Source organism: Calidris pugnax, unplaced genomic scaffold (genome assembly GCF_001431845.1).
Source record: "Calidris pugnax isolate Ruff unplaced genomic scaffold, ASM143184v1 scaffold9, whole genome shotgun sequence".
NCBI classification, from domain to species: Eukaryota; Metazoa; Chordata; class Aves; order Charadriiformes; family Scolopacidae; genus Calidris; species Calidris pugnax.
In genome coordinates this window covers 6,525,893-6,539,278 of record NW_015090778.1, presented here as the reverse complement: position 1 = coordinate 6,539,278, position 13,386 = coordinate 6,525,893, and the positions used below count along the sequence as shown (strand labels likewise).

Here is a 13,386-nt window from a genome sequence, read left to right as displayed (position 1 = left end):
TGCTGAATCTTTTTCTTTATGCTCATGTAACTAGGTGGGTTTTAGGTAAATTAACCTGTTACTCTCAGTACCCCTCTCCATGTGAGATTGGGGCTTGGAAGAGACTCTCTTTGAATCCTGCAACTGGAAGTATATGGATTTATTACCAGAGCTGGAATCCTTTTAGAGGGCTGGGCTGCGGCCTGTACCGTTCTTGCACCGTGCACTTAGAAACACACAAAACTTAAGCTTTTGGGTTGATTTTTGTTTCACATTGTTTGCTAATGAAGCTTTGCAGGATCAGCTACTATCAGCTGAAAGTCTTAGCCATGTGGAATCGGGAACGGTTTCAGCTTTGTGGGCATATGGGCCTTTCAATTTGATATAATTCCCTCCCTCCTGCCTGGGGAATAGATTATTTCCAGAAAAAGCCTTGATATAGAGTTACTTTGCTTAGGACTGATGTCTCTGTTAGTGTGTCCTGTGGAGGGCAGTGAGCCTTGATAAGGTGAAGTTTGGTTGGTTGCTGTTCCAGTAGCCTGTGTTTTTTATTGAGCTGAGAGGGATGAGATTGTCTTTTTACTTTCTTCCCTCTACTCCTCAGTACAGGGCTGTTTTCCAAAGAAGTCACCTATTTTTATTAGCCAGTTAAAGATGTTTCAGTGTCACAGTCCACCTATGTATGTCAGGAATGGTCAGTCACCCAGGATACACATCTAATTTTGTTGGTGGCTAGAGAGAATACTTCCAGCTCTTCTGGTCTTTATAATGAAGATATTTTATTTTATGTTCAGTTTCTTTCATTTGCTGCCAGTAAGGAAATTGTATGTGTGCTTAGATAGCTCCTCAGACTGTAAATGATTTGCCAAGATGGTTTCAGGCTATTTTGTTTAATGTTATCAGTTTGAGAAGAGATTGCTAAGATACATCTTTGCGTTACTGAAAGTCTGCAAAAATCTAAAGATGTTTGTGGGCATTAGGATGTAGAAGTGCTTACCTCCAGTAATTTAGGAGAAATCACCCATGGTAAGAGGTTAGTTTATCATATACATCTATGCTCATCTACAGTTGCCATTGCTGAAGTCAGCTGGCAGAGCACCTTTATAAATGAAGCCTGTTCCTTGAGACTAAACAGTTTAACACTGATTTTTTGAAAGAGTCACAAATCTTAAAGGAAATGCAGAATTTGTCTTCTGCACAGGCGCTAGTACGTTTGCTGCTGTGCCAGCTTGCTTTGCTCTTCTACTAAAGACTTTTGCTTCACTTTGTCATGCTTTCTGTAACATTTCATTCCTAGACTTGAGAGACCAGGCTGACTAAAGGAAAATGCCTTGCATGGTTTGTATTTGCACGTAATAGATTTGCTTATGTCACACCAAACCTCATTATGCCCATCTTTCTTAGTTGCTTCTCTGCTGGTTCTGCAGGGTCATCCCCAACATCATCTCAGAATGCCACGCTGCCTTCATCGAGTGCCTGGCCGCTTAGTGCCTCCGGCTACAGTAGCTCTTTCAGCAGCATTGCATCCGCACCTAGCATTGCAGGTACGAAAAATGGCATTTCTACTTTCACATCCTTCTGCATTCCGAGAGGGAGGTCCCATAAAGTGCTTTCCCAGTTGTTACAGTAGCCCTACTGGAGACAGAAGCATGTTTTTTAGCGCTGCGCTAGGTGGGCAGCTCTCCTGGCAGCTCCTCAGTGGGGAGCGTTGGATGGGATGCCTGGAATTGCGCTAAGGAAAAATGTATTTATTCCTCTCGGTGCCACGTGCCATCACTCTGTATTGGCATCGAGGTCTCTTATTCACTATTTCCATTGCACTTTGAGGAGCAAAATTCTGTTGTCTAGGACCTCAGTAGAAACACCCCTACTAGACCCTTCCATTAAGAGCCGATATGAAATTTTTGTTAATAAATTCACTGTTAAAAGTGAACCATCTTCAGATCAAGAAAATGTTTAGTAGTACCTCAGGGAGGTACTCTGCAGGGCTGTGGAGGGCTTGGGTTTGAGGCTCTTAAATGTCTCTTAATAGTCAATCCAAAGCCTGATGCTCCCCTTTATCGCTGAGCTTGTAGATGGTCTAAATAATTACCTCATTCTTTTTAATGAGCTATAAATTCTGGAGCATCTCTCTCTGCAAATAATGGAAACTTTGCTTGCAAATTGGCAACCAAATATCCAGTTTGTCCCATTATGAAAATGTGTTGGGGCTGTTGTATGGATTGTATTAGCATGTTCAGATCTAATCAATGAAACCCCTCTACTTCTATGAATATATGAAGGTGAAGCCTCCAGGTCATACTGCAGAACTCAAAACAAAAAGGGTGGATTTAAATGCTTTACTCCAATGAAAGGAGAAGAAAGGAATGGCTTGCTTTTCTTTTTATCTGCCATGCATTTCTGCTTTATTTGCTTTTTATATTTTTTTTTGCAGTGTCATCTAATCTTTGTGTTAACCCCATGAGTAGTAGTGACGTAGTAACATCTGATCTGTGGTGATGTGCATGTATCATGTGCTACATTGCAGCCTGAGCTGCTCTCGGTTCTAAAACTCCCATTTTTCTGCCTTTCCCCCCACCATTTCTTGTTAATGTCTTCATTTGGTGATGTGCATGTATCATGTGCTACATTGCAGCCTGAGCTGCTCTCGGTTCTAAAACTCCCATTTTTCTGCCTTTCCCCCCACCATTTTCCCTTGTTAATGTCTTCATCGTCATCAAATTATTTTTGTTGCTAAAGTTTGCAAGAAGATGAGAGAGCGCTTGCTCTTTCACTTAAATTGCTATGATTCAGTATAAAATAATTTAGTTAATGATACAAATAAATTGAGGTAATTTGGGGAGTGTATGTATATAACTGAGGCTGTGATTTGCTAACTGGTAAATTTGGCTTTAAGACTAACAGAAAACCCTCAATGGCTGCCTGATACAAAGCATTGATTGAGTTTAAGCTTCATCTGCCAGTTCAAATCTGGTTTTTAAAAAATGCACAAGATTTTTGCGTCTTGGGCTTTGCCAGACCAACTTACTTTCTTCCTGTCTGCAATCAACATTGAAGCTTTAAGGCAGTTTTTTGCGTCTTGGGCTTTGCCAGACCAACTATTTTCTTCCTGTCTGCAATCAGCATTAAGGCGGCGTAATCACAATATCATTTGCTCTGGCAGAAGATGCAGTGATGTGACCATTCCAGTCCCTTCCAGTCACACACGTGCTGGTAACGTTAGTAACAGTGGGAAATTGGACCCTTAATTTCACAACTTAGGTTGGTACAAGGAAGGGATGTGTGAGTCTCAAAGGTTATAATATAAAATAAAGGGTTGTAATATAAAATGAAGGGTTTTGTTTTGACGTTCACAATTTGAAACAATTTTCTCTGCCACTGTGAATGCTAAACTGCATTTGTTATTCTTTTTTCTTGTATTTTCTTGTATTATTTCATAAAACTCTGATTTGGCAGGAACACTAGTAAGATAGTTTAAAAATTGATTAGGGAAATAACAAACAACTGTAAAAAGTTACAAAGCGTGACAGGTTGTGCCATGTTCTAATCTTCTGAAGACTTCATTTTTCTCAAAGACACTTGGAAAAAGGTATCTGTTACTTTGAATATTGAGAAATACATTTTTTGTTGGTCTTTGATCTTTGGAATTTCAATAATATATCAGAAGAACATATGGATATACGGGTTACTAGATATGGGTTATTAGATAAAATGAGTTGTGTGAGAAAAAATGGTTAAGTTCTATTAAACCTTTGAGAGAGACAATCTTGAGGTGTTTCATTATAATTTTGATGAAATTATGTTTCAAATACTTAAGTCTATTTTCTGGTCTTTTTTTCATGTATCATCTATTACGAAAAAGTGAAATAGTAGGAGATTTTTTAAAGGGAACTGTGTATGTAACAGGTGATGTGAGATTCATTAAATAGAAAATCCTTCGAAAATGTGTAAGTAGGTTCAAGTAATACAGGATTTATATCACTGGATTATACAGAAGGCATTTCTTTTTCTCCTGAAACGTTGGAAGAATGTAGTCAATGCAGATGGTTACCCATCCCACCTGGTTTAACAGCTGTCGCTAACTAAAAATATACAAATGTATTTTTTTTTTTTTTTCTGTTGCAGGTAAATTGTCAGACATCAAGTCTACGTGGTCCTCTGGCCCGATATCTCACACACAAGCCTCTCTCTCCCACGAACTCTGGAAGGTACCCAGAAACACTACTGCTCCTACGAGACCACCTCCAGGCTTAACCAACACCAAGCCATCATCTACGTGGGGTGCCAGTCCCCTGGGTTGGACCAGCTCTTACTCCTCTGGTACTCCTGGCTTCTCTCTCTGCTTCTTAGAATTCTTTGCTTTTTCTCTGTGTCACCATGGTGAGACACCCCACAGCTGTGTATTGGGCTCCAGAAACTTGAGGTTTAATACGAGTAGAGTGTGTATGTTTTAGGGATGAAGCTCATGGCTGGTTTAGTTAGGATAAGTTTTAAACGAAGCTGTCATCTTTCAGGTGCTCTTATTAGTAATTTTATGTAGAAACTGCCAAATCATTTCACTCCAACTAGAATTTTTTGCTCTATTTCCTTAATTTCTAAAAATATGTTTTAAACATGTTTCTTGTTTTGTGGTATGATCTATACCTGCCTGTGAGGCTTCAAGATCAGTCCTGTGGAAGTTAATATGGAACGCATTTTTGGAGCATGGATGGGAAGCCTTTAGGACCTGATGGCATTGCAGAGCCTTCAGGGAGTGTCTTGATTTTCTCAGGCAGATTTTTTTTAAGATGTCATTGTTTTGCTTAAATACAAATATGGGAAACCATTGATGTGGCTGCATAAATATAGATAGATATATATATATCTTGTTTGTTTGGGAAGTATTGCCAGCTTTGAAATTTGCTTAAATACAAATATGGGAAACCATGGATGTGGCTGATGTGGCTGCATAAATATAGATAGATATATATATATCTTGTTTGTTTGGGAAGTATTGCCAGCTTTGAAAGTATCACACCTATTTTATAAAGCTGACTATTAATCAACTGAAAGTATCACACCTATTTTATAAAGCTGACAATTTTATTAATCAACGTTTGCTAAACTGGGAGTTAAATGTTCTTCCCTCTTCTTGCCATTTATTTTCTGTGAGTTTTCTTCACCCAAAGCCCACCTGGGGGGCAGACATTGCTGGTGCCAGGATTCTCTCTGGAGCCTGAGTGTGGTCACACGTGTGACTACAGAAGAACTGTGGTTTCTCAAATGCCACTCATAAATTTCAAGCTCGTACAGTTTCTCATTGTAAACCATCAGGCTGAAGTTGGAAAAGCAGGTTTTGTTGGTTGTGTCCTTGTATCTTTAATCAGAACATCGTCGGTGCGGAAATACCTGTTTTGAATAAGTCATATACATTAATTTATCATTGGCAAGATAGCAGAATGCTGCAGCGCTATAAAAATCTTTAATAGCAGGCAGCAATCTGAGCTGGGACATCTGAATTGCTTTTAAAATATGTCTTCCAGATTAATTCTAATGTAACCTGAAGATGCAGTTTGTTGCGGTGTCATAGCTGCATCCGCTAGTTTCCTAATAGTTCTTGTGGGAATGTGAAAAATGCCCCAGATCTTTTAAATGTGCCAAAAGCAGGTTTTCATTCAGCAGCCTTTCATTCCGAAGACGACAATAAATCAAGATGTGAGGAAGCTGCTGTAGGATTTGTTTTCAGTAGCAGTAACCCTTGCTAGCACGCTCTGATTCCAGATAACTTTTCTTATTGTAACACACTTTCCGCACCGTGATAAAGCCTTTTCTTGTGGAATTTGTCCCGTAGGTTCTGCGTGGAGTACTGACAGCTCAGGGAGAACAAGCAGCTGGCTGGTTCTTCGAAACCTCACCCCCCAGGTAAAGGGAGTTGAAGAGAACTAGTTACGGGAAGAGACTCGTCATGTTTAAGAGATGATAAGAACAACATTTCTCAACCCTGGTCATTTGGTTCATTGGAAGGGAAAATAATTATTCTGCATTTATTACAAGTGTCTGTCTCCTACAGGGAATTTGTTACATTTTCAAAGTGCTGTCAAATCAAGTATGAACTTTTAAGAGTGTAATTAGTCATTCAGTATGGTGCTGTCAAATCAAGTATGAACTTTTAAGACTGTAATTAGTTTTTTCAGTATACACCCTTTATGTGTATGTAAGTTTGGAGGTGAAGGAGGTTGTAAAGCAGATACATAGATATATAATCTGCTTTTCCTATGGGTTTGGTTTGTTCCTCTCCTAAGTCTGTCAGATCCTCTAATCCTCCACGTAGTGTCTTTCACAAGGAAGAACATAAGTCACCAAGCCTTGAATGTAGACATCCAAACCAATCTGGGGGAAAATTTTGTTGTATTTTTGAACCATGTGTTTTTCTGTTGATTTATTCCTGAACTTCTGTGGACTTCTAATGATAAATATAATTTGTATTCTGTCAGATCCTCTAATCCTCCACATAGTGTCATTCACAAGGAAGAACATAAGTCACCAAGCTTTGAATGTAGACATCCAAACCAATCTGGGGGAAAATTTTGTTGTATTTTTGAACCATGTGTTTTTCTGTTGATTTATTCCTGAACTTCTGTGGACTTATAATGACGAATATAATTTGTATCACCTAAATTGGGAGATTCTGTGCTTAAAATGTCTTAAAAAGATGGTGATAAATCTTTAATTAAATTCTTCTTATGGAAGAAAAAGCTTTTTTTCTTTCACCTCTACTTATCCTTTAGCTTTTAAAACATACTCAGTTACAAAACATTTAAGTAAAATCACAAAAATACTTTTCCCTCCTTCCCTGTTGCCAGATTGATGGTTCCACACTGCGGACACTGTGTTTGCAACATGGTCCTCTGATAACATTCCACTTGAACCTGACGCAAGGGAATGCTGTGGTCCGATACAGTTCCAAGGAAGAAGCAGCCAAGGCCCAAAAGTCTCTGCATATGTACGTTTCTGCTCACTCTCTCTTTTGTTACCAAGCCAGTTTTTTATCTCAGAAATAATTTTCAGAGGCATTTATTTGCTAGGACTCGGAGCTGATCACTAGTTAGTTTAATCTGATTTGGGAAATTACCTAATGAGAGAGAGGAAAAGTAATGGGGGGGGTAAATACTCATATACTGCTGAATAAGAGGTGATTACAAAACCTGATAATAGATATTCACTGTGAATAATGTGCTCGGTGAGGATTTGTCACCTGTAAGACTGCAAAGAATTTGTAAGATGTGATAAGAATTCCAAAGGAAGCTCAGAGAGAGCATCAGACAAGGTTTTAGCTTCGACAGAAAGTGTAAAATGATGATAAATGAAGAATGTGTTCGTGGTGGTCACCTTTTAAAAAAGGAATTTGGAAAGAAATGTATGACAAGAAAATGTGCTTTTTAGGTGTTTTAAAATCCCCAGGACTAATTGGCATCCTACAAAAGAGCTGGAGAATTTGTGTGATAAAATCAGTGACATTATAGAAAATTAAGAATATGAAGATGGGTGTTTCAAAAGAATACTTGGGTGCTTAGAGCTGGAAAGAATTTTCTTTATCAACAGGTTATATATAATGAAAAATACTGATTGTAGCTGAAACAACATTTGGAACTAGCTGTGCTGCTGGCTTGGTGGGCTTCCCTGTACTTAGAGATTTAGGAGTAATGGTTACTTCAGATGTAAAGTTACAACTACTTTCCCATTATCAGAAATTGTAGTAATAATAATTATATTAATGACCCTGTTCCCCTCTTAACTGTTGACCATTCCTTAATTAAATATATGAAGTAGCATTCAGAGCAATCGGAGATGAAAAATAGACCCATCTTAGTTACATCACATTAGATGTAGGCATCAGGGGAAAGAAGTCATGCCAAAGTTTTGTGTCCAGTTTTGGGCCCCCTACCACAAAAAAGACATTTTGGTGCTGGAGCGGGTCCAGAGAAGGGCGACAAAGATGGTGAGGGGTCTGGAGCACAGGTCTTGTGAGGAGAGGCTGAGGGAGCTGGGGTTATTCAGCCTGGAGAAGAGGAGGCTGAGGGGAGACCTTATTGCTCTCTACAGCTCCCTGAAAGGAGGGTGTAGAGAGGTGGGGGTCGGTCTCTTCTCCCAAGTCACAGGCGACAGGACGAGAGGAAATGGCCTCAAGTTGCACCAGGGGAGGTTCAGGCTGGATATTAGGAAAAAATTTTTCACTGCAAGGGTCATCAGCCATTGGAATGGGCTGCCCAGGGAGGTGGTTGAGGCCCCATCCCTGGAGGTGTTCAAAAGCCGGGTTGATGTAGTGCTGGGAGGGATGGTTTAGTGATGATGCTCCTTGTTTGTTGTGTGGGTGTCTATTTTTGTCAAAGTCAGGTTGACGGTTGGACAAGATGATCTTTAAGGTCCCTTCCAACCTAGAAGATAATGTGATTCTGTGAAAGGCAAAAGGAATGTGTGAGATTCAAAATAAGTACTTAATTTAATATGTACATGGCAATATCCTTACGGTATCAGTGATCTGGGAGGCCTCCACTTAATTTGGTTTCAACTTGGGGGTGGGTGGGGTGAGGAAACGGATTTGTATCCCTCTTGGCTATTTCCCCGAGTGCCCTTTGCACCCCTGTTTCACTTTTTGCTTCTCTCCCCAGGTGTGTCCTGGGAAACACTACCATCCTGGCCGAGTTCGCTGGCGAAGAAGAAGTCAACCGTTTCTTAGCGCAGGGCCAGGCGCTGCCGCCCACCTCCAGCTGGCAATCCAACACTGGAACCAACCCCACCCGCCTGGGCTCCTCCAGCAGCTCCCACGGCCTGGTGCGCCCCGACACCGGCCATTGGAACCCCCCCTGCCTGGGGGGCAAGGGCAGCAGCGACCTGCTCTGGGGGGGGGTGCCCCAGTACTCCAGCAGCCTTTGGGGACCCCCCAGCGCCGACGACGGCAGAGTTATCGGAAGCCCCACACCTTTGAATACTCTTCTTCCTGGTGACCTTCTCAGCGGGGAGTCCATCTAGGAAACAAAGAGGAAAACGAAATGGAAATAACAATCATCAGCACTAAAAGGAAAAATAAAAATTGTAACCCTTTCCAGTCCCGGGCTTGATGAAGAATCCAGCTTTAACAGATCAGACTGGCAGCCCTTTTTTTTAGTACCTCTGTCCAATATCGAATATGAAACTGCAGGAGTCCTTGTGAACTGTTGATGAAACAGTATGGGCTCCTTTTGGTCAGTGTCACATGCTAATGACAGGTTATATATTTTTTTTTTCATGGCTTTTTGTTTTATGTTGTCTTTTTATGTTTGTATGGTGATTTAAAAAAAAAAAACAAAAAAACAAAGTATAAAAGCTGCTTAGAATAGGTCTATCATGAAGGGCACTTTTCAGAATTTGGGCTGGAAAGGGTTATTTTATCAACTTGGGGGGGGAAGGGGGGAGATGAAAGCCTATTTAAAATGAGCCTGTGACTATTATGCACATTACCAGAGGCGGACCCAATAATCAGAAAGGGTGAAGTGTGATATTTACCATTGGTACAGAAAAGTAATGAATCCGAATGGTAACTATTGACTGTACAGGTTGAGCGGGGGGGAGGGAGGGCAGGGGTTGGGGTATCTCTGTGTCCACTACTCCCATGGATCTGCCTATGCACATTACCCTTGTTTCATTACTTTTTCATGTCATTTTTTTAAATCCCAAAAATCGAAAAAGTGTAAAAAAAAAAAAAAAAAAAAACCAAACAAAAAAATAAGAAAAAAAAAACCAACATATCAACATGCAAATACTTGAATCCAGCAGGCCAATAACAAAATGTGAACACTTTCTAAGGCTAATTATTACACTTCCAGGTCAGCATCAGTACACAAAAAAACAGGCTCTAAGAAATTTTTTTTTTAAAGTTTGGACTATATGTTTTTGTTGGAACAGATGTACGTGTGTGAGTGTGCTCGTGTGTGTGTGTGTGCGCGCGTGTGTGTGTGTGCCCACGTGTGGTTTAACTAAAAGTGTGAACTTTTTCCTTTTATCCAGTATATGCTTTTTATTTGCTCATTGGTCAAATGTTTAATTGTTATTAGCTTCTAACTTTGCACTGAGTGTCCGCAGCCCTTCTTGTAGCTAATCCTATAATGTCAAAAAGAAAAAAAAAAAGAAAAAAAAAAAAGAAAGAAACTGATAGAAGGGGCCGGCGACAATTCACGTGTAAATGTTTACTCAAGGACTCTTATCGCATTTTAAAAATTACAGTGTGTATCTCTGGAGAATAATATGTATATCTACCTTTAGCGGCTTTTTATTGTGGACTAATGCAAGAAAATTATTACCGGAGTATTGCACCATTTTTCCATTCGGAATATAAAGTTTAAAAAAAAAAATAATACTCTTGTTGAACTGTGGCCATAGATAATTGTAAAGAGTGGATAGTTCCCTTGCAAGCAGGAACAGAAACAAGCACTTGGACATAGGTTTTGACTGCTTTTGGAGGAGCCAGGAGTTTTGGCTCCCACCTGTTTACAGACCTTTTTTTCTCCTTCAAACTTTAAAATAAAAAAAGGAATTAAAAAGAAAAAAAAAAAAAAAAGACTTCCATCGTAAAGAAAACTATTTTCAGAATGAAGATATGCTACTTCAGAGCTCTGGGATTGAACAGTGTTGTTGTATTATTCTTTTCTTTGGCCATTGCTGTGTACTATTTTTTGTTGTTGTTTTCCTCCTCTTCGTCAAAGTGGCGAAAACTTTGTGATCACTATCTTGCACATGGTGGAAGATGTCTCAGGAAAGCCGGGTTTCCCGAGGAGCAACTCCACACCATTTCATGTATTTTTAAAACCCAACTCCTAGCACTGAAGATATTATTAAAAAACAAAAGAAAATAAAAAAAAGACAGTAAGAAAGAAGAAAATACCTAATCTAATGTGTAGCAGTTACATATTTACCAAATAATGGACTCAAAAGAAATAGATGTTTGAAGAGTGCTTTATATATTAAAAAAATCGCTTTATGTTTAAAAAAAAAAAAGATCAATGTTTTTGATTGTTTTGAAAGGAAGAAAGACAATGGAATAACATACACTTCACGTATGTTTAAAAAATTATATGAACATTGTGCTCCCTGCCTGCTTGGATCAGGAAACTATTGCTGTGTACTATTTTTTGTTGTTGTTTTCCTCCTCTTCGTCAAAGTGGCGAAAACTTTGTGATCACTATCTTGCACATGGTGGAAGATGTCTCAGGAAAGCCGGGTTTCCCGAGGAGCAACTCCACACCATTTCATGTATTTTTAAAACCCAACTCCTAGCACTGAAGATATTATTAAAAAACAAAAGAAAATAAAAAAAAGACAGTAAGAAAGAAGAAAATACCTAATCTAATGTGTAGCAGTTACATATTTACCAAATAATGGACTCAAAAGAAATAGATGTTTGAAGAGTGCTTTATATATTAAAAAAATCGCTTTATGTTTAAAAAAAAAAAAGATCAATGTTTTTGATTGTTTTGAAAGGAAGAAAGACAATGGAATAACATACACTTCACGTATGTTTAAAAAATTATATGAACATTGTGCTCCCTGCCTGCTTGGATCAGGAAACTTGTGCATTACATTATTTTTTTTTTTTTTTTTGGAAGATTAGCTTTTTAATGGTTTTATCAGATTTAAAGGGTCCTGCAAGATTGCAAATTAACAAAAGCTGGTTTTATAGAGGATCATGAACTATGCACAAACTGGGTTCAAGACTTGTTTTTTTTTCTCAAGTTCTAGTAGTGTATTTAGCTGAATAACCTTTCCTCAGAGTAATTGCATCTCATTGCCATTACACGCCTCCGACATATATATATTTTATATATATATATATACACACACACAGTTATATAAAATATGTATGTGTGTATGTGCGTGTTTACATACAATTTTCCATGCTGAAGTTTAGCATTGAGTTGTAGAAAAAACTCCTGATATTTTAAAATTGGGAATGAAAATTTCTGTTTTAAGGGGGCGAGGGGTTTTTTTTTTTTTTTTTTTTTTGCCTTTCCTTTTGGATTCAAGATGTCTGTAACTCTGAGATTAAAAAAACAAACAAACAATTGTGGCTTTTAATGTTTATTCTCCTCATAGAATGTGATTGTTAAAGAACATGCACCGAAAGTTGCTTTCAAGAGTACGAAGATTCTTTGAAACTTAATAAATTGCAGTTTTTTCTTGGCTGTTCAAATAATGTGTATTTTTCTTTCATGCAGGGGATACTAGAAAAAAAAATATATATATATTGTTAAATTTGTTATGGTATTTGATGGAAGAAGTTTAACTTTTTCAATACTGATGAGAACTGAGCGTGCAGCCGGGCAAATCCCCCTGGGGGGTCTGGAGTCTCTGCTTTTGGTGATGGTGTAACCTTGTGCATGTCGTGTCCCAGAGAGAGCTGCCTAAACAGCAGTGATCAATTTTGTCTGGTTGTTGTTAGAATTGTGGGGTTTTTTTCTTCATTTATTCATTCTCTAGTATTGTAATAGATGAATTTCTAACGCTGAACATTGCCAGGCTGAAGGCTCCTCCATCGATCACCCCGCAGCCTCCCGGTTTCTGGACCTGGGTATCTCTGACCCACTAAATTGTATGAGGTGGGCAAATAGCCTGGAAATAGGGTGGAAACACCAAAATATTGTCACGTTTGGCCTTTCAGGTTTTCAAATTAAGATATTTGCAGAAGGTTCGTGGAGGGACCCAAACTCCCCTGTCCAAAGCTGAACGTCCCTTCTCCTCCCACCTCCACGGAACCAGTTCTTCTCCTCTTGGTGACACGGAGATGACTTACAGCCGGGCTGGCCCTGGGTCTCCAGCGGTTACAAGTTTGTATGGTAAAGCTCATTCTGCTAATTAATTTGTCGTGAGGGTCATCGGCTGCTCTGCCATGAACTGTACAGTTAATAAAGGCCCGTGGGTCAGGGGGGACCCCGAGTGACTCTTGGAGTTTGCTGTTTGCTGGATATGATACAGTCAAATATTATCAAATCTAGATTTGGGGGTAACTTCTGTTATCTAAATAGCTAAAATGTCCACTCTGAAGCCTGTTCTTCTCATTTTGTTGTCGATACCACCCCAAAGTTGCACGGCTCTTGCCGTGGTTGAGTTTTATGGTGAACTGCTTCCCATCCCACCTCCCTGGTTGTTTTGGGTTTTTTTCTCTTCCAGGTGTTTGAAATGAAACTCTTAGAGTTGCCTTCCCTTTTCTTTTCCCTACTTGTTTGGTGGTTTTTTTGGTTGGTTGGTTTATGTTTTGTTTGGGTTTTTTTTTTTGCTTAGCAAGGAGGGCTTTCAGTCTCCAGGGGTTTGTTAGCCCAGACATCAAAGGCCATTAGAGTTGATGTTTTAGCTAATGAGAGATTTGTCTTCCATGAGGTTGGCAGAGGCAGCTTTTTG

General features: G+C 39.2%; 1 protein-coding gene across 17 annotated transcripts in view; it reads left to right on the top strand.

Moving 5' to 3' along the window:
- Positions 1–10,552, top strand: part of TNRC6C (trinucleotide repeat containing 6C) — a 54,382-nt gene extending 43,830 nt beyond the window's left edge. For 11 of the 17 annotated variants that reach the window (XM_014951882.1, XM_014951859.1, XM_014951829.1 and 8 more), the window contains 5 exons: positions 1,407–1,523; positions 4,105–4,299; positions 5,810–5,880; positions 6,822–6,961; positions 8,628–10,552. In XM_014951882.1, the coding sequence (XP_014807368.1) occupies positions 1,407–1,523; positions 4,105–4,299; positions 5,810–5,880; positions 6,822–6,961; positions 8,628–8,988 (884 nt within the window). In that variant the 3' untranslated portion in view covers positions 8,989–10,552. The remainder of the gene's footprint in view (positions 1–1,406; positions 1,524–4,104; positions 4,300–5,809; positions 5,881–6,821; positions 6,962–8,627) is intronic. The other 6 variants (XM_014951874.1, XM_014951866.1, XM_014951836.1 and 3 more) reach the window with 1 other exon arrangement.
- Positions 10,553–13,386: the final 2,834 nt, after the last annotated feature.